We start from the raw sequence: 25367 nt of genomic DNA, 5'->3' as shown, positions 1-25367 counted from the left end.
ACAAAGGCGTGTACTATTATGTAGGCGGGTACGTACACGGGGCAGTGTACTATTATGTGGGCGTGTACTATTGTGTGGGCGGGCACGTACACGGGGTATTCTACCGTTGTGTGGGCGGGGCATGGGGGAGGGTACCGTAATGTGGGCGGGCACGTACGCGGGGCAGGGTACTGTTAGGTAGGCGGGTACTATTATGTGGGCGGGCACAGTAGTGTTATGTAGGCGGGGCACGGAGGCGGGTACTATTATGTGGGCGGGCACATACACGGGGCAGGGCAGCACTTGTCAGCGGCCTGAAGTTCGGCGGTCTGGTCCCGGGGAGTTTGCAGGACCTGTCGGTGACTTCGGGCTAGAAGCAGCGGAAACCGCCGCGGCGCGGGAGGAGGAGGCCGCTGTGTGTCGCCGCCCCTCCTGATGGCCTCCTGTCGTCCTTCTGGCGTCAGGCCGGGCCTCTACTGATCCTCCGGAAGGGGGCAGCAGTCCGGAGCCCATGACAGGCTGACGGCCGCGGTCCCGCAGGGACTGGACGAGACATCTCGGACTTTTTCCCCACTTCTGGTAGTCCGAGCCGAGGCCTGCGACATGGCTGCGTCCCAGGCCTCCAGCGGCTCCAACCCGAGGAAGTTCAGCGAGAAGATCGCCCTGCACAACCAGAAGCAAGCGGAGGAGACCCGGGCCTTCGACGAGCTGATGACCGACCTGACGGTGTCCCGGGTGAGCGCGCAGCCTCTGTCTGTAGTGCGGGGAATTAGATCGGCCACAGACCCAGCGATACGACCTGTGACGACGATCGCTCACGGTTGTATCTCCGGTGTCATCGCAGATAATGGGAGCCTGTCGAGAATCCCAGTGTTGTCATCTGTCAGCGGCTGCACAACGGTAGTGCCCGACCGACCGGCCAGCTGCTCCAACTGCAAGCAGAGCTGGAGATCGGTGGTCGGGCAGAGGGCACCACTCACTCGCGATCGGAGCCGATCATCAGGGTTGTTCTATGTCCCCCGACTGATTGTCAGCTGTTGGCTTCTGTGGACTTCAGTGCTGGCTGGTAAATCACATCTGCTGCTCCATCACTGGGGACAGACTGTTGGGGCAGATATGGTTGTGCCCCTTTGAATGCCAACTTCTCAGTAGTGAAAATATTGGTTGGCACCAGATTGATATGTTTGGTCATTGTAAGGCCTAGTGGCATATGCTACTGATGTCCTGACCAGGGACTGCTAGTTTAAGTGGTCTGGTCCATGTTGTTTCATTGCAGACTATATTGGATGCCCGGGAACAGCTGGCACAAGTATTTCTGTAAGTGGGTGATCTCTTTAATGGTTCTTAAAGGGGATGTCCAGATGCTATACTACTTTAAAAAGGAAAAAAAGATCAAAACCTGTTAATAAATGCTGCAGTACATACCGTCTGCAGACCCCGCGGCAGTCCTGGTCCTTGTCGTGGAACAGCTACCGCCTGACTGCTGCAGAGGTTGCAACGCTAGCGTGCCATTCTCCTGGCATCGTGGCTTCCAGTTTCTGAGCGGTGGTGCCAGGAGAACTGCCCGCCGCAGCCTATGATTGCAAAAAAGAATTGATATGTCAGGAAATCTGCGTCCGGCTGCCACACGTGGGTTTGCCCCTTTAACAGGACGAACACCGCATGCTGCCATGGATGTTGGCGTGAATCTGCATGCAGATTTTTTTGCCCTGTGAGTGGGCAAAATCCACATGCAGAATTCCGATGCGGACGGGTCACTTCTTGATGCTGAAACATGGTTTCCCACATATCAGTTTTGCCCATGGACAGGGCAAAATCCATGCGCAGATCAGCGCCAAATACTGCGGCAGAAAGCCACAGATGATGATGACCCTTTTTTAATATTTGCTACAGAAAATTCCATCAATATCTGCCCCGTTGCGTTGGTGTGGATTACGATATGCATGCGCCGCAAAAAAAATGGAGCATGTAAAGAAACGCGACATGCTCCATTTTCGTGCAGGTCTCTCGCGGGGACGGCTCCCGCAGGCTTCTGTTGAAGCCTATGGAAGCCGTCCAGATCCGCGGGAGATCTAAAATAAGAATTACTTACCCGCAGCGGGCCGGGCACGTCTTCCTCACGGCCGGATCCTCTTTCTTCGGCCGGCGGATGTACTCGGCACGCCGGCGGGTAAGTTATTCTTATTTTAGGTCTCCCGCACGAAAATGGAGCATGTCGCATTTTTTTACATGCTCCATTTTTTAAAAATTCACTTTTATTGACCATCCGCGGGTATTTATCTACCTGCGGGTGGTCAATGCATCCCTATGGGGTGCGGATCCGCGTGCAGGAGAAGAGTTAAAATCGGCTGCGGATTTTAATTCTTCTTTTGCCCGTGGACATGAGGCCTTAAGGTTCATACACACGGGCATAAAAACGCACCGTATTCTGCGCATATTTTTACCTTTGTAATACAGAGTGAACATTCATTTCAATGGCTTTACTCACATGTGCTGATTTATCACGCCTTAGTCAGCCACGTAAATAAAAAAAAAAAAAAGGCAGCATGTACTATTTTAGGGCTTATTCAGACAACTGTATATCGGCCGGATATTCACGCCGGCTGATATACGGTGTCCCTCTCTGCAGGGGGAGGAGGCTGGAAGAGCCGGGAGCAGTGCTCTGAGCTCCCGCCCCCTCTCTGCATCCTCTCCACTCCTCTGCACTATTTACAATAAGTTTTGGCATTTAGCCCCTACCTCTGTCCCATCTCCCCTCATTGCAAATAGTGCATGGGGGCAGAGAGGGGGCGGGAGCTCAGAGCACTGCTCCTGGCTCTTCCAGCCTCCTCCCCCTGCCATGAGGGACGCCGTATATCAGACGGCATGAATACGTGAGAGAGTCCTTAGGCTTGGGCTACATGGTGACATTTGGTCCTTAAGGCCTCAAGTGCAGGGGGGCGGATTTTTGCTGCGGAACGTGGAGCAGGTGACTGCCTCTAGATTCTGCAGCAATAACCCTCCACTGCATGCTATGGAAAAGTGATTCTTTGCGCATATGAGCAAAAACCAATTGCGGTTTCCGTTTGCGGATGAAAAATCATAGCATGCTCCATTTTCCTGTGGTTCCCGCACAGATGGTTTCCATTAAAGTCAATGGAAGCTGTCTGATTCGCGGCCCGTCCACAGTTGACATTGTAGCCGGGCCGCAGTTTCCGCGGAAAAAGCAGAAGTTTAAAAAAATAATCTGTACTTCTCATGTCCGACGGCGAGCCATGTAGACTATCCGCAGTACAGAGAAGCCGGAAGAAGAGAGGTCCGTGCAGACGCAGCGGCCTGCACACACAAGTAGGCAGGGTCACAGCCGGATTCCATGCGGGATTTCCTACACACAATCCGTGCATGCCGTGTGCATGAGGCCTAAGTCACGGTAAAATTACTGCCCTACCGTAATGCCAGTTCAGTGTTTCCCTATGTGCAGCAAAGTCATAGGCAATTTTGCAACAGTCATGAAAAGTCCGACCTGTGTGACCTATATGAGGCCTGTACAGAGCTGCAATATGGCGCTATGGAAGAGCCCCTACCCTGGGTCCATTTATACAGAGTGATTTGCTTCGGGGGAGGAGCGCCGATCGGCCAGAAGGGCATTCATTTGCCTGGCCATTCTTTACACAGACCATTTCTGACTCTATTGTATGAACAGTGGTTTTTCGCCTTCATTGTTGGCAGTGCCCCCACCATTTACACCGAGGAATGTGCGGCTGGCAACAATGATTTTTTTTTTCTTTCATGCCGCAACACGAGCGTCTGCTCATTCTTCGGGTGATCGGCAGCACATTCAGATGGGCCAACTATCAGGCAGTTGAACTTTCGGGTGAGTGTTTATGCCCATCCGTGTAACAGGCCTTATAGACTTTGTCCAACCTCTGTCCTGCACCGAAGGCCCATATATATATACGCACCCACTCCCATTCTGCCTCTATGCAGTGATCCTTTGGCGCAGTCTGCAGTCATGTGAATCTTACTCTGGATGTGGGTAAAATCTATAGCAACCCAATAGAAGCCGGCAACAGAAATGGCATGCTGTGAAAATCCTATAAAAGCCCACTTGTTCCAAACTCTGGGTTTGTCTTGCTCAGTCAGTATGGGAGAGTGGCACTTGAGTCCATGTTCAGCGTTCACCATGCAGTTCCTCAGGGTCTAGCCATTCCCTTACAGACCCCAAGTGCCCACTTACCCCCATCACTGACAACCCCGATTTTCCTCCGGGTCTGGACGGACACTTTGCCATTGTGGAGTCCCTCCTTAATGGCCCTTTACGATTCTCTTATGTTGTGTGTGGCTCTTCCCTGTCCCCCTTTGAAGCGCCTCTGCCCGATCGCACTTTATCCGCTCATCTTACTTTTGACTACAATCAGCGTAAACCTTTTTACATCACGCAGATGTCGTTGCAACCTTCGCCATCACTGATGGCTTTTGAGCAAATATGTCTTACTGCCTCCTCTATTCCACATGCTATGTCGGTGATCTAGAAATTGTTGATTTCTGAGTGCCCCCAGAAAGTTGGGCAAGAGGGTGTATGGAGGTGCCGTAGGCTCAATGTCCCCACTTCCCTGTCATGAGGTGGTAATCGCCATTAGAGCCCAAGAGACGAGCTTTAAAATTTTGTCTTGGTGGAATCGGTTCCCTGCTTCTCTTCTTAGATGGTATCCATGCCTACCCGATAACTGATGGTAATCCTTGTGGCACTATTTCACATATTTGGTGGGGTTGTCCTGCACTGCGGTGTTTCTCGAAGGCGGTACTCAATATTTTACATGAGGTAACAGGTGTTGGCCTCTTAGGAAGCAGTTCCCTTACACATTGCCTATTAGAAGCCGTTAAGACTGTGATTCCACGTAGGTGAAAATCCTTGAACCCTCCAACCCTGAAGAATTGGTTTGTGGAGACTTAGTTGCTACAGAATATGGAGGATTTCAGTGCCCACACATCAGACTCTTCAACTTGTTACTGGAGCACTTGGTACTTTTTGGGATGTCTATAATCTCCCACACCCTATCATACTCTCTTGGGATGAGACATTACCGCTGACTTCCTAATGTTCTCTTCCTCTTTCTTGTGGTGGTCCATGTTTTCTATGATGTGTACAGCCATAAGAGCTGTTAACCACCGTTGTCAACGCCATGGCTTTATCTCCCTCGGGGCTAGGCTCCGGCTCCTCCATGTATTCTTACTTCTATTTTCTCTTCTCCCCTTGGCTGCTTCTTCTTTCTTGCCGCACTCCTTTCCCTTTTCTTTTTTCCCCCACTGGGGCTTTATTTCCTTATAATTTAAAAGGGTTGTCTATTTAAGTGGGTTGTCCATTTGGCAGACAACCTTTTAATTGGGCTAAGGCTGCCTTCACACTGGCTATAAAATCGCACGACGTGAGAGTGAGCGAAAACGCAGAACCATGAAACCCATGCTCTTTTCAATGGTTTGCCTTACTTTTGCAATGGTTTTTTTTTCACTCATGTGATGTGAGAAGAAAAAAAATTGCGTCCTATCTTTCTGCGTTTTTTTTTGTTTTTTTTAAATCTCTTATATTTGGCAAGGAAGCCTCCTTTTTGTTGCATCGCAAAACAGGAACTTCTGATATTCATGCAATGTGTTTTTTACAATAAGAAAAGTCCTACTGACTTTCACGTTAAAAAATTGTGTGGGAAAAAAAAACGCATGAGAAAATTGCAAGTGGCAGTGATGTTTTTGTGAGAAAAAGCAGGACTAACACTTAAAAATTGCGTTAAAAAAGTTGCACTTTTGCTGCAATTTTCTCGCGGCAATATCGCGATCGCCGGTGTGAAGGAGCCCTAACTGTAGTAAAATAACCAACTGAACGTTACTTACCCCGCTGCTATCACCGGGATCCAGCGCTGTAGTCTTGGTGTTTGATGTGACAGCTGACATCAGGTAGCCTCTTCTGTCAATCAGAGGCTGCAGCATCACATTTCTGAACTGCTGGCATCATGGCGCTCAGGATGTGAGCGCTGATTGGCTGCAGCCATCGTTTGACTTCCAGCGATGCCAGCTGCCACAACAAATGCCGGGACAACAGCAGGGCTGGATCCTAGTGGCAGCGGATGGGTAAGTAATGCTGAAGGTTCTTATTTTTGTACAGTCAGCCCTATTGAAGGGATGTTGTCCGGTAACTGGACCACCAGATTAGTGTTCCCATGTTATACATAGTTACATTTGTTACTGGTCATTTTCCTCTTTACGGTTACATATGTGATTGTTGTAATTGGACCCCCTTGCTCGCTCTGCCTGTTGTGTACATTTTCCTGGATGTCTACTTGTTTCTTTTTCATTCTCTGTATTTTGGAAAACTTGATACATTTTGAATTTGTAACCACTTTGTTACAGAGTTTAACTGTTTAATTCACACTGAATATCTGCAACAATCTTCCCTGCCTGAACATATAAGAGTCTGGTGTGTTTCATCTAGACAATGCCCTTCTATGTACAGAAGCACCTGTGACATCCTGAATGTGGTGTTGCATGGCGGCTCTGCATCTGCCCGTTGTGTGATCCTGGTTCTGGTTCTTGTCCGTCCCTAATCTGACAGGGCTATGCTCTCTGCCCTGCAGGACTGCTCTGTTTTCCCTTCTGCCAGTAGTGATTTGATGCTATCAGTGACCTAACCAAGTTGCATGCATTGGTAAGTGGATGTAAGTGCCCAGATGCCAAGTGCATGAATGGCAAGGAGCAAAATTCAGTCATCCTGTGGCTGTTTTATTTTTGATAGTTTTCTTTTGTTATTGCCACGGCAACCAAGTTTTGTCCAGCACTGCTAATTTCAAACGGGCGAGCATGATATCAGGCCGTGAAACTTGGCCTGATATCGCGCTTGGGGACACACAAGCACATGGATGTAAGGCGTCGGTGTCTAAAATCCCCTTGCATCACTTCAGGGAAGTAGCGATCCTCCGGCGCAACTGAAAGCTGCGGCAGAGGATTGGCAAGTATTTCCCATTGTTTTCAATGAGAAACCTTACATTGCATCTCACTTTCGTGTGCACCTCGCACATCGTGCCAACGTTTTTGCCGGCCCCATTGAAAACAATGAGCGATGTGTTTAGAGTGAATGCCTAAACATAGGACATGCTGCAATCTCTTCCCGCACTGCGATGTGGGTGGCCGATGAATAACCTGTATTGTCTATCCATACCAGCCATGAGAATGGGAGTCCCGGCTCCCCTGTTGGAGTAGAGCTGTGGTCACCGGTGTGCTTTGATATTTAGCAGCGCTGGTCAACGCACTACATTAGCGGCTTTCAGTGCTCACATGGGGGGGGGGGGACCTGAGGGGGTAAGCATAAGCTTTCATCCCCAGACTAAGCGGGTCACCTGCTTTCAGCCCATTAGCCTAGCTGATAGGGCTAAAAGTAGATGACAGAGTCTCTACTTTAAATACATTTTGTCCAGTAAAAACATGCGCTCATGTAGCTATATCACCAGAAAAGTGAAAGTTACGGATTTTTGAAACTGGAGAGGAAAAATTGAAAATGAGAAGAAAAAACAAAGGGCTGCAGCAGGAAAGGGTTAAAGGGTTTGTGCCATGATTAAAAACTATCCTCTATTCAAAGGACCTCTCTTCTGACCGCTGTGACCCCTATTGAATCTGAGAACGTAGCCCCGACTCATGCTGAAGTTGGGGCTGCAGCCGTTGCACATGTGTGGTGCCGCTGCATTCATTTCAATGGGCCCACCATACGTCGTCAGGTTCAGGTGCTCGGCTGTCTCTGCTGCACTCTTGTTTTTGCTCACTGTGCCAGTAGTCTGTCAAGTCAATGTTTCCTCTCCTATTGTAAATACAAATGTATTGGCAGTGTTTTCACTACTTACTAGAATGTTGTGTCTGAGTGCGTTGGGCCTTCTTGTTTTGGCCTCTCTTGGTTGCTCTTGTGAGACAAGCTGTAGTTTGCACGATCCTTATTTCTGCAGTCAATAGGGGTGAAAGTATTAGGCCACTCTCAGACATGGCGCCGGCAAAGCGCCACGATTTTTACAGCCGTCTTGAAACGCAGGTCACTGCGTTCGACAGTGCTTTTTAAAGCGCCTCATTGTGATGGATGATGAGGTCCGTTAAAAGGCATGAAAACGCGCCAAAGTAGAGCTGACAGCACTAGAAAATCGTGGCTCGAGTGCAGGTTTGCAAGGCCCCATTGAAATCAATGGGAGCGTTGTACTGTGATTTACCACAGTGTTCAAAACACTGTGGTAATCGTGGTAAAAAGTGCATGTGTTGGAGTGGCCCTACAGGCGGCAGCACATGTGTTTCTCTGATATGTAGGCAATTGGTTATAAACGTCTTAATTTACTACTGTGCATTTTGGACTTGAAGCCCCTTTTACATGAGACTATTATCTTGTAAATCACTTGTTGGATCGAATGGTTTGTACGATCACTGTACCGTGTGTACCGCATGCAGTGAAAGACCGAAAAGTGATAAATCGGTGATCGGAACTTTCATATGGATGATAAAATCATTGTTAGTCTGCCGCTGCATCATTCAGTTTAAGCAAGGAGTTATTCATGGAGGCGGGCTGGAACGATCTCCGAGTCACTCTGCCTCAATTCGCTGAGCGATGACCACTCCTACGCTTTTACACTGAAGCGCCCAACAGTTGTTCAGTGGGCTAAGGGCTTAAGGGTGGGCCTCAGAATCGCAGAAACCAGGTGGTCAATACTCTTAGAAATGAGCTTCTAGCTCCGAACTCTTTGGGTGTTCTCTATCGGTCTTTTGGAAACTTTGGCCACATCTCCGTCTGAGGCTCGCATCCGTCATCAGTGATGTCCGCTAAAGGTCCCCTGCACAAGGCCCCCTGCACACGGGCGGAAATTCTGCAGCGCGATTTCCCCGCAGACTTTCCGCCCGTGCCCGCCTGCATAGGATTGCATTGCAAAATGCAATCCTATGCACACAGTCGCGATTTGTCCACGTGAAAACACACGTGGGAAAACAAATCGTGGCATGTTCTATCTCTGTGCAGGTCTCGCAGAGGCCCGCACAGAAATGTCAGTAGTGCCTGGCCTGCTCCACTCTGCATGCGCCGGCAGCCGGTGCATAGCTGAGACAGGAGACGCCGGGAGCGGGTGAGCCGCAGGCCTAGGCAGAGGGGCAGGGGTCTGCATCTCACTGCGAGAATTTTAGTTGGGACACTTCCTATATAAATGGGAGTCTATCTATCAATCTATCTATGAGATAAGTGGCAGCATTAATGGTACAAAAAAATCCAAGTTTCTTTATTCTTACATGACAGTTAATAACAGCAACGTTTCGACCCTAACTGTGATTTTAAGAATAAAGAAACTTTGATTTTATTGCACCATTCATGCTGCCACTTATATCTCTATCCTGAGGATAGCTCATCAATGATATTCTTCCTGGAAAACCCCTTTAAGACAAGAACTGGGGGTAAAAACATAGCAATTTTAACGACAGGCAAGACCAAACTAATATTAACTTGTATAATTACAATTATGCAAATATGAAGAACTACCAGCTGAGTGATGTAGCCCAGCCATATGCTCCAGCCCCCCTTAATTACCTCACCCTATGTATTTCTACCCATTTTGGAACCCTATCTGGGTTCTTCTCCTTTAGTCCTGAGACATTGTTTTCCTTTATTAATCAAAGAACTGCTTTGATCTTTGTGTCCTTTGCCTTCAGTATGCAAGGAGAATCGTGATCCCATATTTTAACGCAGTTAAGGTACCTTTTACACGGGACAACTTGGGTCAGCTGTTCCACTGACTATTGCTCCTGTTGGGGCAGGTGATCCACTGACTATCGCTTTGGTGCTTTCACGCAGTAGTGATAGTCGCTTGTTGAATAGTGACTTGGTGGACCGGAGATCTCTACCAGCTGCCCGCCATGTTTACACGGGCCAATAGTCTCTTGCTTTTTTTTTTAAGTAAGCTAAAAACCAAGCGACTGAAAGAGGGTATTAGTGTATCTTGACAACACCAGGAAGTCCTGGTGGAGTCAAGACTGACAGAACTGACGCCCTGTACCTGATTGGCTGCAGACAACTGTTCCCTGCAGGTCCTGGCTGCTCAGGATGCTATTGGGGATGTTTTCCAGCGCTCCTGCTTTGCCAGCATGGGGGTAAAGTGGTGCCTTTTCTCCGCTGCTGTCACTGAGCACCTAGCTCCCTCATTACTTAAAGTGCTGCTCCGCTCCTAGGAGGATCCGGATGTTCAGGCTTCTGAGCTCCGCTGTTGAAAGGTCAATACTCACCTGTAAAGTGCTCCTGTGCTCCGAACTAGGTGCTGCACTTAAGCCCACCACGCTACCACCGATCAGTGGCAGCGTTCTTCTGGTCCGCCGCTGAAGTGTAGGGTGCCAATCTCCCCACCACGCTGCCACTGATCACTGACAGCGCTCCTGCGGTCCTCCGCTGAAGTGGTGGGTGCAGAACTCCCCAGCACGCTAGCGACGATAAATGGCTGCGCTCCTCCAGCTCTCCGCAAGCTCCGCTCGACCGCTGCACACAGTGACGCAGCCATGCATGTTACCCAGCAGAAGAGAATAGGGTAGGACAACGGTGAATCGGGCCGTGGGTACGGAGAAACAACTTCCAGTGCAGACAGTAAGTAATGCTGGGCATCTGAACATCTTGCCGCCGGGGGATTAAACGCTGCATACAAGGCTCCTAGGACCTTCTATACTTGCGCCTATCCCCCGGTGTCTCTCCTCCTGCAGCAGGTCTCCCGCTTGGGCTCCCCCGCGCTGTATGTGGCGTCCCCAGCTCCTACGTCCTTCCAGGACCTTTGCTTCTTGACCCTATCGGGAGCTGGGGGTGTGAGGGGGGCATTCCTCCTGTCAAACCCCTAACTTCCGGTGGCGTCAAGATACACTAACACCCTCAAAGAGATGTCTTTTTGCTCCGTGTCCTGTCTGTGGCCATGTGGCAATTTTATGACAACCTGATTTTCCTTCCTTTGAGCAGTATGAAATCAGATAAACGGCAGACATGCTGACAGTTGCTATCTCATCTAAGTTCTTGCTTTTGAATGGGAGAACCCTTTATACTCTCAGGAACCTCTGAAATGTATGTGGCCACACTCCTATCTACCGTGTTTCCCCGAAAATAAGGCACCCCCTGAAATTTGCAGAAGTCCCAAATATAAGGCCCCCCCCGATAGTAAGGCATAGTAAAGTGTGCAGGCAAGTCAACAGGCCTGTCCCCTGTTGCCATCCCCGTTGTCTCCTACCTCCAGATGTATAGGTAGATCTGCAGACAGTCTGCTGTTATCCTGTCCCTGCTGTGCTGTATGAGTGTGCTGTTGTGAGCTCCCCTTGCTGGCTGGAAAAGTCCATACTGTACGTTCTGTTCCTGCTGTACATGTCTGCTGTGATGAGCTCCCCCTGGTGGCCGGAAGCTGCAATACCATCCCTGCTTACAAGTGGTACAGGAACTTCTGTCTGCAGACAGGTACGTTACTTTACAGCCCTTATTTTTTTATGGCTCTGTGTGTGAGTCAGGCAACCTGTGTGTGATTCTTAAGGCTGGGTTCTCACAGAGCCTATTTCCAGCAGAAATCTCGCAGTTTGGCCACAGCGATAAAGAGCGAGATTTCCGCCAGGAAAGCGCTGCTTCAAAACCCACGGCACTCAGCTGCTTGTTTTGAAGCGACCTGGCTGCACGCTTTCAGTTTCTGTGGCCGGTGAATCCGCACCACAACACTGGCTTCTCCCAGCTTTGCCGTGACAGATTTGCTGTCCCATGTGGACGAGATTTCTGAGAAATTTCGTCCACAAAGCTGGCCAATTGAGGGATTAGCGTCCACAGACGGATTTGCCGCGGCGAAATAAGACACAGCGCATATTTGGGAGCAAAAATTAATATAAGACGCGTCTTATTTTCGGGGAAACGGGGTATGTACAGTGATTATAAGGCTGGAGGCCTTTCACAATAACTGACCCTGGAGACACTGGTACAGTGATTCTTCATGCAATTCAGAGAAGCCCAAATATTGCATATATACAAATCCTATCTGAATATTTTACACACATGACGCTGATGTGAACAAAGCCTTAAAGGTTCAAGCAACATACCGTGCAATGTAAGAAAAAAGGCATTCTGTTAAGGGGTGCAGATGTACGTCTGTGCAGTGTCATACATCTGCTATAGGATTTTGTTGTCAGAGACTCCTATTGTTCTCAATGGAGCCTCTCAGACATGCGCTTGATTGCGGAGATTTCCAGAGCCACGATTTTCTATCGGAGTCTGTTCTATTTTTTGCATTTAGCGCACCTTATAAATGATAAAGTGTGCTAAACCCCGCTATCTGCAGCTAAAATCGCGGCGCTTCGTGCGAGCAGCCTTGGGGAAGGATCTATGCAATAGGAGCCTATGAGCACATGCACAGGAGCCATTGTACAGCACATATAGAAGTGCATGCAGCAGTAGTGTCTTATTTCATACACAGATATGTGGAGAATCGTTCTGTCGAGTTCCATGTATATTTAACAGAAAGCAATTTTGTTTTCTGTTCCATCAGATGCTATATTTTGGAATATTCTGCCATTCTAGTGGATAATGTCTTTATAGTGCAGCACTAGGAGCACCTATATGCTGCTTTTTAAAAATTTTTAATGGGGCTCTACCAAGATTACAAGTTATCTCTTATCTGCAGGATAAGTGATAAATTGCTGATGGGGTGGGGGGTGGGGGTGGGGGGAGAGGAGTGGGAGGGATCTCACTGCTGAGACCCCCACTGACCTCAAGATCAGGGGTCCCTTGTACCCTGTTGTCTTCATTGCAGGTTACTGCAGCCCCTGCAGCAGCGGTCCATTCACTTTCAACAAGATTTCGGGGATACCTAAGCGGCACCCTGTTGGGTATTTTCATTCTCCCTATTGAAATAAATAGAGTGCTGACTGCACATACTAGACCAGTGTTACATTCCTACTGACATCACTGTAGGGGGGAGTAGCGATGCCCACAGTGACAGACAGGGTGGGACACGGAAGTTCTGTTCTGCAGATCGGCGAGGGTCTCAGCATTGTGACCCCCACCAATCAGCAAGTTATCCCTTATGCTAAGATTAGAGAGTAACTTGCAATCTTTGTACAGCCCCTTTTAGTCTGTCAGATTATTGGGTGCTGTACTAGACTTTTCTTTGATAGTCCTATAGAGATGAAAGGAGCAACAGTGCTCATGTTTGATCACTTTTCATTCGTACAGGGGGACATAGGACTGGTACTGGTGCATTATGTCTACACCAGAAGTATGGGTTTGGCAGGTTGTGATGCTGTGGATGCCCACAGGTGCTGATTAGCTGCAGCTGGGGGCCCTGCTGTCACTTACCCCGGCGGCGTCCCATCCCACCTTCCCACCCTGCTGTTACTGTCCCCAGCTGCCTCACATTTCAGGATCGCCTTCCCAATGCCGCTTTCACTGTACTCAGGTGCCTCAGATTTTCCCTTGCGGCTACTTTCTCCCTGCTTTTCCCGATGCCCTTGTTGACTCCTGCTTCCAGTAGTTTTGTTGGCCGCAGTGCCCCTAGCATCTCCAGTCTGGTATATACTGTAGCTGTCTTCTCCCGCTTCCCCGGTGCACTCCCATGTCGCCTCCCAGCTGCAGTGCTTTTTTTTCTTTTTTTTTTTTTTTACCATCTGTGGTTGCGAAGCCGCGGTCGGTGTCCTCGCCAGCCCCATGGCAGCTGCTTCCAGCCTGGCTGCCCCTCTCTCTGCCGGCCGTACATCTCTGTTTGGCCCAGGAGCAGCGGTTGGTAGAGAAGCTCAAGTTGCAGTGCCCCTCCCATTGACTGCCATGGAGTCGCTGTAAGTGTCCTAGCTGGTGCAATCCCATCACAGCTGGTTCTGCCCCGACTGTCACTGTCTCCGCCGGCCTGACGTCTCTCTTCGCTACACAAGGAGCTACTGTGGACATCTCCTTCAGCCAATCCGGAGCTTTGGGGGTGTTACCAAGCCCTTAGTTGTCAGTCAGGGTCTCCACCCATAATACTGGTGGAGACATAATGCACCAGTACCCATAGGACCTCTTCCCCTTTTATTCTAATCAGCAGTTGGACCCCCACTTATTAGACAATTCTTTTCTATCATGTAGATAGGGGATAATGTTAAAGGGCTATTTCAACTAAGCTGTTAAACTCCCTCAGTCGTTTATACACCTCAGTTTAGGGATACTTTAGAGAAAACGGTAGATATGAAAAAGCGGAACATGCTGAATCCTGATCAGTGAGGCCGATGACACTACGTCTTTTCCTACAAACAGGTTAACATATGCAGACTGAACAAAAGTTGATCTATCAACTAGTGCTCCACTTCAGAACACGTCTGCTATACATTAAAGGCTATGTAACTGAGCTTGCCGTTATACACTCTTCCATCATTCCGCCACTTGCTATTGTATATTTTGGTATGACTGCAGTATTGGACTACACAGGGCTTGGTTGTAGCCTATTTCCATAGACACACACAAGTCTGTATTGGAGTAGTCACAAAATAGTAGAATATTTATCAATATAGACTACTTGCAAAGTTACTTCATTTTAGATGCACTGGAAAAAGTTGTGCAAACTATATTCATATCCCATACACCAAAGATGCCGATCCATATTAGACATTTGGGTTGTTCGGCCAAATACATTTAGCTGGGCTGTCAATAGGAGTATTTGGCTTTATCTCTTACAGTAGATGAGTTCATAATCCGTTCCCGAGAGGCAGAAAGTACACATCAACAGTCAGATAATGATAGTGCTATATGCATCGACTGCACTGATATTAGCAGAATCTGATGCAAGGAGCTGGAAATGAGCTGCTGGTATGTAGATTGCTGCCAGAAGAGGGTGCTTCATGACTTTGCCTACTATGCCAATTATTAAAGGGAACCTATTAGCAGCATAAACTAAGTTATGGTGTTTATAGTGCAGGTCTTGAGGAGTCCAAGGGTGAACATGTTATACTTACCTGGTTGCAGGCAATACAGCGAATTCAATGACTTGTATCCTGCAGTTATTACCAGTTTCCTCATCTGCAGGCTGCATCTCTAATCCTCACTTTTTCTTGGAGCTGGTGGGTGTAGACTTATGTGGACAAAAATGACTGCAAGATGCTTTTCTCACCCCTTTTGTGGTTGGCTTAGTGTTTCTCAACCTTTTTATGCCAAGTACCTGCTTGTCAGTTATAAATGTTAAAGGGGTTGTAACGTATTAATGACCTCTGTGCAGAATAGGCCATCAATATTAGACTGCTTGTAGACTAAGTTACCATTGAAGGAATGGGAGCTTTGTCTGTAATACCAAGCTTGGCCACTGCAGTGGGAACAGAGCTGTCTGCTTCCTGCAGAAATCGGCTTAGTGCATGAATGCACTGCCCCGCAAACAGCTGATCGTCAGGGGTCCTTGGTGGAAGCCCCTTGTTTATTTACTATAGATGGTCTATGCTAAGGATAGGCCATAGGTGGTTTAGAACTTGACAATCCCTTTAATAAAATAAGGCAATGCTCACACTACAGTTAGGGCCCCTGTCCACGGGCGTTGCGGTATCCCGCGGCAGATCTCCGCTGCAGGAGCCGCCGCCCAGGAGCAGGAGCCGCAGACGAATCTCTGCTGGTCGGCCTAATCTAATAGATGGGCTGACCGCGGAGAATTGCTGGCCACGAGCGGAGAATCTCAATGATTCTCCGCTCATGGACAGGGGGCCGGCGCTAGCAATGCTATGGAAAGCTTCAGACGACGCGAAATCGCGCCCGTAGAAAGGGACCCATAGTGTCTCTTGGCATTTCCTTGATATTTGAAGGGAAGAGTAGTGCAGCATGCAGCACCATTCTTGTCAAAATGTCAGACCTTGCTGTACCCCATTGTAAGTTAATGGGCCTGTCATGGGTGTCATTGCTGTCTGTTGTGCGATGGGTTCAGCACTGTCATATTTTTCACTTGGGTGGAACGAACAGTCATGTGCAATACTTATGCCCTCCCATTTATATAGGAAGTGTCCCAACCTCCAGCATATGAATCACAAATGGTACGTGGGACCCCCTTTCAGCAGACCCCAGAATAAATACATGTCGTGCAATAGGCCTCCTACATATGAATGCAGACTCCAGGCCAGATCTCCCTTCATACAGATAGCAGTCCTGTGTACAGACCTCAGGCCAGACCCCCTAAAATAATACACCCTAAACTACCCAAAACAATGTGACCGACTTGGAGGAAGAGGATGGTGGTGGGTTGACGGGCGCTGCAGAGGCAGGTGAGACAACGAGGAGGGGAGTGTTTCCTGGGCAGGCTGAGCTGGTGTCTACTCTGTAATCACATTGGCTCATACGCAAATGCCCTAGCGTTGCTGCATACAAGGGCAGTCTTGGAGGTTTTAACTGTCCACGTACCACCCTGAGACTGTGGCGCTGGGGGTACCGCAGGTTGAGAACCACTGGCTTAAGGTGCTTCTGTAACTACTATGAGGAAAATGGAGATTTGTATGAGGTATTACTGAGGCCACTTTGAGGAGTTGGGCAGATGAGCCGCTCCTCTGACTACTGAGGGAAAGTGGGTATAGGGCACTGCTGGGACTCCTGGGGAGCAGAAGACTCTCTAATGCCCCATTTACAGGGGACAACGGGCGTCCAAACAATCTGCACAAGCGGGTGACGTGATTGCTAGTTGCTCGTGCAGAACGTATAGACGGGCAGATCACCACTGACGTCTTGTTTAGCGCTTCGCGTTCTATATGAAGCGCTGAGTGGGGAGCGGTTAGGCACAGCAAGAAGTGAGTGAACCGGCCATGATTTTTATGCTAGTTCAAACTGAACAAAAAGTCAACAAATAGTGCACAATGGCTTTGCGTTTAGGCATAATGATCGCGCCTTTTCGTTCGTTTGATCGAATTTTGAATAACAAGTGTTACATGTAAATAATCAGCGGAATCGGACCCGGCGCCCGCCAGAGACCTCATACTTGCCTGTCCAAATCAGCCGTGAGAGTGTCGGTCGGTGCGCATGGCTCGCTGGTGCTGGGGTATGACGTGGATTGCCGCAATACTTCCGTTGTGCCCACAGCGCGGTGTATCGTGGGACGGACTGCTTCCATTGACTGAAATGGAAGCCGCCCGTGCGTTTTTCCGCACAAATTAGAACATGCTGCAATTCTCCCCCGTGAGCAGAAAATCGCAGCTGATTTCCACTCGAGGGTATGGGAGAATCGTTTTATATAGCATGTCTATGGACTGACATTGCTGCGGAAATCGTGGCGGGTGTCTGACATGACGTGGGCATTTGACCGTAATTCTCCTTTTGCTCTGATATTGTAAACACTTATATCAACATTACAATCACAGAGAAAGTTTCATCCGATGCTGCCAACTACTTCTAGGGGAGAGATTGTCTTTGAGTGTATATAGTTTTGTGGGGAAAGATTCATGGTCCTACAGGTCCAGTGGGCGGTCCATCAGTATCTAACAAGTGTTATACACATATAGCTGTCAGTCACTGATAGGACCGCCCACTGGACCTGTAGGCTCAGAAGGACACAGGTGTAAATGAATAACATGTAAAGGCCCATTTAGACACCGATTATCGCTCAAAAGCAGTCTTTTGCGCGATATTGTTGTGTGTAACTGCACTAACATCGTGCAGTTTTCGTTGCCCCGTCGCTCATCGTCTTTCAGCGTGCTGAAAGACGACGATGAGCCTTATCAGGGATTCCCAGCGGGATACAGCTGATACTATTGTTTCAGCTGTATCCGGCTCCCTGATGACAGGCTGGGTATGAAGAACAGAGCGGTCCAGCTCTGTTCTCCATACCCCGCACGGAGCGCTCAGCTGTATAACAGCTGGGAGCTCTGTGCAGAAAATGGCTGGATGCAGAAGGCAAGCGAGGACACCCCGCTTGTCTTCTGCATCCTCCACTAGCAGCTCAAGGTGATCGCTCATCTTGCGCTGTAAATGACACAACGTTTGAGCGACATCTTTTGAGCGATAATCGTTGTGTCTAAATGGGCCTTAAGTTCTACTGAATCTTTTCTGATAAAACTATAAATGTAGATTAATTTGCTCAGCTCCATCTGCCCTGTGTCATGTTATCTGTAGATTAATCATGCAGCCCAGTGTGGCAAGTTCCTTTTAAAGGGGACCTATCACCTACCTAAAGCACTGTAATCTAAGTTATGGAGCTGTTGGACAAGGTGACAGGGAGGCAGGTGATGTACTTTTATACTCTCCCGCCGCTGAAGCCTGCATAGTGCACGGAAATCTGACTTTTCAGTGTTTCGTACGTGCACTCTCCCATAAACCTGTATGGTGGGAGCCTATGAGTATAAAAAAATGTTAGGTTATGCTGCGATCTTTTTCTCGTGCGTATCTACATGCAGTGTTTGCTGATTGGATAAATGAAAGTCCATGTAAATTCATTGACTCCATTCACCACATGCCATGTGGCCATGCATCGCGAGTGTAATATACGCCTAAGTCATGGTCGTGTGAATGAGCCCTTAGTCTTGTGAACGGCATTGTGTTTCAGCCCTGAGTATGTAGCCTATATTACTTGCCTTTTTTTTTTTTTCTATGCTTTGTTGGGAGGTAATGGAAGCATCTTCAGTTCTCCAGCAGAACTTGATGGGCTTTCATATATTTCCGTAGCTCGTCACCAATTTGTATTTCTAATTAGTCCCTTAGAGTCATTTGTTACGGGTGTGAACTAGGAGCAGGATTGGGCTTCCATCGCTGTTGTAGAGTTATGCATTAGATAGATTTCTGAAGCAAGCAAACTTGTTTGGTCTGTTAATGTTAGCCGTCCAGTTGTAAACTATGGATGGTCCATACTTATGAAAGGCCATGAATAGTAGATCAGTGGGGGTCAGCCACCAGGTACCACTGCTGATCAGCCGTACCCTGGACTGGTGCAGCTGATTTCTGCAGGATGCCAGACTTGGTATTGCAGGTCATTTACATCAGTGGGACCCTTGTCTGTAATGCCAAGCCTGGCCACTGCAGTTAGAACGGAGCTGGCTGTTTCCTGCAAAAACTAGCTTGGTGGAAGAGCACATTCCAGCAAATGTTTGATCCGTCTGGGTCCTGGGTAGCGGGCTCTCGTTGAACTACGATTGATGAACTATCCTAAGGATAGGCAATCAAAAGTTTACAACTACTCAACCCCTTTAGACTGTTTTGAGGATCATGCTGAAAATCTTTAGTTAATCAACTGTCTGAATTGTCCATCTGCTGTCCTTGGAGGTTTTGTAGTAAGTCTTGCAGCTACATATAGGATAGCATAAGGAAAAAGTTATTTCTTCGCATGGTAACAATGATGACCAACGTGACCACTGCATCCAGTGATTAGCATGTACTGTACTTCTAAAAGTGTTCACTTTTGTTTTAAAAACTTTTGCTAGTTGGCATTTTTTTTGCATGTTTTGATATATAAATTGATTTTCCAAATCATTAACTTTTAAGAATGTCCGTTCCAATACATTTATCTACCCACAATGAAACCCTAACCTTGTATATAGAAATGTCTCCTAAACAGTGTAGGTCAGATAGTAAGCCCTCCACCCCACCATGACAAAGGTCTGCTACCTGCTGGTGTTGTCACTTCAAATTAGACCTCTTGAGAGCTTTTTATTACAGGTCCACAAAAAACAGTACAGTAATTACTAGAGGCTTTTGTGCCTAGAAACTAAAGTTAAATTTTACGCCTTTTTGTTCCCTGGCAGTAGGCTTTGTAGGGGGAAATAACGATTGCAGATTCTATATCACGGAATTCTATGAACATGTCCCGTTTCAAACACAATTTTCCAGTATAATTACTGTGCATGGAGTAACTATATAAATGGTGAACACTGTATTACTTCTCTCTTTATTGATTGTAAACTACATTAACAAGCCTTCTGTTTTTATGGGGCCATTCCAGCAAAAACACATTTTTTGCACCCCTGCCCCCTCACCCGATTGCTTTTCACAAGCTGAACTTGTATGTACACGTTGTCAAAAGGAATTCAAGTTCCTAGAAGGAGTTATCATTTTGGTGCAAAATTCGGCATGCTGTTCCATCTTAGGCAGATACGAAAATCCTTGGCGTTGCGGCATGATTAGATGAACTTTTCTTTATAAAAATCCCAGCACTTCTGTTAATTTTTAACTTTTATTCATTGCATCATAACAATGATCCAGGTAGTGAGGTCCTGTTATGATCACACTACCTGGATCATTTTTATGATGCAATGAATAAAGGTTAATTTTTAACAGAAGTGCTGGGATTTTTATAAAGAAAAGTTGGATACAATTCTATATCTCCATTGGAGCATCTACATGCACTCTCCAGCATTGGAAACTGGTGGCAATCATGGACTGCAGGACTGGGTGAGCTGACTTATTCTAAGTGATTAGATAAACGGTCTTGCCACCTGAGGCCCTAGAGGAGTTTCCATCTTTGGCCTATAAAAAGGTTCTCCGAGGCTCCTTGTGTGTAGGGGACCACTTTTTCCATTTGTGTCGAATTTGTTGACGACTAGATGCCTCGATGACACAATTGAAGAGATTTCACCCAGGTAATAGCTTGAGAGGAGCCCATTATTGGAATGCAAGAGGATATATGGTTGTATCAACGAATTGCCCATCACCTGGACCATTCTAATTAGACTACTGGGGCTTGTGTGAGGGCACACATACAAGGCAACCAGGCAAAGGATGTCCTCAACAGACTACCAATGGAGTGGATCATGTGATCGTCCAACAAGCAGTTCCAATTGTTTCATTGTCCGCCATCCAGAGATGGGTGGCACCATCGTTACAGGTCCTTGTGTTTGTCAGAACCATTTCCAGGTGCTTGGCTAAAGGACATTTGGTCTCGCTGCAACCATTACGTGTACAGCTTTTGACACCCACCCAGCGTCACCTCCGTTTGCAGTGATGTTATAAATGGCGAACGTGGACTGCAACGGAGTGGAACTGGGTCATTTTCAGTGACAAATTCAGGTTTAGTTTGGACACTGACGACTGCCGTGTTCATGTCCGCAGACTTAGGGATGGGCGCCTCAATCCTGCCTTTATTGTTGGGCAGCACACTGCCCACTGCTGGTGTGATGGTCGGGGTGGGGGGGTATTGCATACCACAATCTGTTACCCCTAGTAGTGGTACAAGGGACTAAAACAGTGATATGTTCAAGACATCCTGAAGCCACATGTGTTCCTCTCATGGCGGCTTCCAAGAGGCATTTTCCAGCAGGATAAGGGTACTAGAACCTCCTTTCAAGGGGTTAGTTTTTTGCAATAAATGATCCTTTTGCTCTGATATCATGTTCACTTACTTATATCAACCTTAAATTCGCATATAGAAAGTTTTCATTGCAGTCCGTCAATCCTCCTTGGTGTCTGATTTGTTTGACAGTGACTGTATATTGCAGTCACTTCCATGCAGTGCAACCTTCTGTCTGATCTTTATCAGACTCCATCTTGATGTTTAGATTTCCCCCTGCTTTCTCTTCCTCTGTGCTGTGCTGCAGTCCCAGGACAGTGTGTTTGTTATCAAACCTCTTATTATTTACCTAAATAAGCTACAGACCATAAGTATACAGTCAAGAGGATGAACTGTGATCTGCTTTAATATAACAGTGTGACAAAAGTCTCTAATCATCAGTAAACGTGATAGGAGTTTGGGTACTATTGTATTATGTCGCCACTGGAAGTAAGGGGTGGCGACATAATACAGCAATGTGACGCCCCCAGCTTCTGATTGGGTGTGGGCGTCTGATTGACTGGGGGCCTGGCAGATCCCGATTGGCGGAATGATAGAAGGTCCTAGCAGCATGTGTATCCCAGGGAAACCATGCTGCTAGTAGCTTGCGGGCCGTCTAAGCTAATCTCCCCTGCACCCTGTAAGCCCCCGACGTGAAGATCTTCTCATCCACACAGCGGCACCGTTTGCAGCCGTAAATAACCTCATATTGAAGCTCCTTCCCCGCTGCTCTGTATTTCAAAGCAGAGCACGGTCGGCAGCAGGGAGGGCACAGCGCGTGAGGGGACACTACCTGACAGGCCAGACTGCAGGAGGAGGACAGCAGAAAACCCACAGTGGGCGTGCGGTCGGCATCAGGGAGGCCACAGCACCGGAGGACACAGCCTCACACGCCAGACTGCAGTAGGAGAGCAGGAAGCCCACTGCGCCAGGAGACACTGCCTGACAGCAGCTGGCCGCAGACACAACTTACTATGAGGCTGGGGAGGACACTCACACGGCAGCCCAAAGGACCTACTGGAGGAGGACTGCGCTGGGAAACTCACAGGGAGCATGGCTCCCTCAGATGCCACGCCACTGGCTGACAGTCCCAGCGGCGCAGCAACACAGTGCAGGCGAAAATCATTCCTAGGACCTTCACCTATTCACCTAGTCGGGAGCTAGGGGTGTGACAGGGGCATTCCTCCTGTCAAACCCGCAGCTTCCGGTGGCGTCAAGGTACACCAGTACCAGGACTTTGTCTCCTTGTGTGGTACACTCCATGTAATGGAGTAAACAGGAATTCTGCTGACTGCAAAAGTGACTTATTTGGAGCACTAGATACATGGTAAATGGGGGGAAAAAATCCCTGCAGTGGCTGTTTAGTAATGGAGAAACAATGGGCATGTCAGGAAATACTGCTGAAATTTACCTGCAATGGAGGAAAAATGAGGTGCGAGTAGAGCTTAAAAATGGCATGTAAGCAGTCCAGAATCCAACTTCTTCTATAAGGGAGGATGTCTGATTTTTCCACAATAGGTTATCGATAACATTTCTATCATTCACATCTGACCTGTGCCTGCTTTTCCATTCCAGGCTACTGTGTACTGTACAGGGCTCTGCTTTCGGCACGCAGCAGCTCCAGTCACTGGTGCAGCGGTCCTGAGGATAGGTCATCAATAGTTTAGAACTAGAAAGCCCCTTTAAATGGCCACTTGAGAGAAAACATGTTGATCCATCCCTACCCCCTCACTTAATTACCTATCACACTCTGGAGGTCGCCTCTGTGTATTCCAGCCACTTCCCTGCATTGCAGCCCCCTGTCTGATGCTTATCGGGTACCATCTTCAGGTTGAGATTTTTTACTTTGAGTTTCACATAATTCCCTGATGCATCAGCACAGCATTAGCAAAGGCTATACCATTTTGCCTGTTGGCGGGGACTGTTTAATTATCGTTACCTTCTGTATTCTCCTAGATAAGCTATAGACCATAGCCATACAGTCAGGAGGATGATCTCCTCTATTATAACTGTGATCATCAGTAACTGTGACAGGAGTGCCTGAATCCCTCTGTAGGCTGTTTATGTGGCAGATCCATGTAATAGTATCACACAAACTAGAAAATCATTCCATAACCCTGAGTAGATCTGAGATGATCAGAACTGAGATCCCATGATCATCTTAGGAAGAAGAGGCTAGGAGATTCAGATAGAAATAACTAGCCATAGTAACACTAACTTGGTTATATATACTGGGGGATGGTTACATAATGAATTTTAAAAATTACTGGAGTGGCCCCCCCTTGTACCTCCTGTACCACCCCCATCCCATTTGTTTCAAACTGGTCGTACCTCACATTGTAATTGTTGTATCGTTTGCATTTAACCCATGTTTGAAAGTGCTGCGGAATAAGTTGGCGCTATATAAATAAATATTATTTATGTAAAGCATCAGTAGTACATTTCTAGAAAGATTAGTGCATCAAGTAAATTCTCCAATAGATTATATTTATTTTTCTCTTAATTACAGGCTCCATTGAAGAGGTGATTTCTAAAGGGACTTAAATCCAATAAATGCCACTTTCCACAAAACAGGATTTTCTGTGATGTGACTTTGGAAACTTTGCAGTGGATGTTTTTTAGGTATTTCAGGGATTTTGGCTAGAACATGTTACTAATGATACAGTAGGCACCATGGAAAGTACATAACTGCTCTTGCCTCGGTGTCTTTGGAAAAGGGATACAAGTTACTTTGGAAATCACCTCTTCAATTATCATTTAACCTGGCTTGTGGATGGATTATTGATGGTGATGGATAAAGCTGTGGCTATCATTAACTGGGTTTACTTAAACCAAATGTAAAATCTATTGTTTCTATGTTAAGCAGAATATATCTTTTAATTTTTATTTCTGTCACTATGTATAGTAAATATCTAGACTGGGCTTCATAATTTTTCTACTGGGGCCACAGCAACAAGAAGATGGTCATGTTTGGGCCTTGCCAATAGTCTTAGAGTGCCCATACATCTTCAACCATTGTCGGCTAAATGATCATTTGGCTGACAGTTGACTGCTCCAAGCACTTGACTGTTCAGCTGAGTGTTCATGTTCATAGGGAGGTAAGCCGCAGCCATGTAGCCCCGGGGCAGGCTGCAAACAAAAGTATCAGGCATTGAAATTCAACGTCTGCAGTCTTTCCTTACTTAGACATCTGTCAGAGGAAAGTTGAGCACCCCATACACATTACAGCCACCTATCTTTGCCATTATTGGCAGGTTTGGATAACTAAACATCATGTATTCGGGTCTTTAATTCGTGCCAATTTTTTTGTAAATTGCCTCAAATTTTTGGAACATTTTTCTCCTCACCGCAGCAGAACAGTCCAAATCAGTTGCCAAGCAGGCATTGTTGTAAGCATAGAAAGGTTTGTAATATATCCTCACTTTTGTCAACATTGGCTGCCCAGCTGTGCTCATGAACAGCTGGTTGGCGCCTTACCAGTCAGGCCCACTTTGGTTTGTGAAGCACTGGTCTAGACAAACCTCTGTGAGCTAAACATTGTAGTAGCAGCACAATTCTTCAGCTTGGTGGCTCTCCTCCATTGTATGAAGTATCAGCAGTGTGAACAAGATTGTCAGGATGGATTTATTGTTTTAAGACTCTGACTATAAGCCATTAAAGAGGTTCTCCACCAAAAAAGCATAGCCCCTATCCAGAGGATAAGAGAGAAGTATCTGGTCAGCTGGAGTCTGGTCACTGGGAGCACCACTGATCATGAGAACAAGGGTTCCAACAGTCCCCGAATGAATGGAGCTTGGCTTTCTCTGGCAATTCCATTTAAAAATGGACCATCACTTCATTTTGGAACGTTTTGGTACCCATTTTTCTGCAAACGGTAGAAGTCTCATTAGTCAAACCCCTATTGATTAGATACTTGCGCCCTATCCAGTTAATCGGGTTCTTTTGTGGGAGAAGGGGGGGGGGGGGCAAACTCCCTTAATGTTTCCAGTGGCTGAAGGTAAAAAACAGATCTTGAAAATGGTGACGAACTGAAATGCAAAGTATATGACAAAGTTGGATAAATTAATATTAAATCATTTTTATTACAGAAGTATGTATGTATGTCTTTGGAAGCTTACCAGTGAAATGTAGGCATAAAACGTTTGCAAACGTAGAAGATTCAGCATA

The 25367-nt window shown here is 47.2% G+C and overlaps 1 protein-coding gene across 2 annotated transcripts in view; it reads left to right on the top strand.

Annotated features, from left to right (window-relative positions):
- Window positions 1-277: 277 nt before the first annotated feature.
- The window catches only part of CRTC3 (CREB regulated transcription coactivator 3), a 122972-nt gene continuing 97882 nt past the window's right edge, over window positions 278-25367 (top strand). For both annotated transcript variants that reach the window (XM_066592691.1, XM_066592690.1), the window contains exon 1: window positions 278-714. In XM_066592691.1, coding sequence (XP_066448788.1) covers window positions 583-714 — 132 coding nt within the window. In that variant the 5' untranslated portion in view covers window positions 278-582. The remainder of the gene's footprint in view (window positions 715-25367) is intronic.

The sequence above is a fragment of the Eleutherodactylus coqui genome, chromosome 2 (genome assembly GCF_035609145.1).
Source record: "Eleutherodactylus coqui strain aEleCoq1 chromosome 2, aEleCoq1.hap1, whole genome shotgun sequence".
NCBI lineage: Eukaryota > Metazoa > Chordata > Amphibia > Anura > Eleutherodactylidae > Eleutherodactylus > Eleutherodactylus coqui.
Note: the sequence above shows the minus strand (reverse complement) of the source record. Positions and strands in the feature narration are given on the sequence as shown.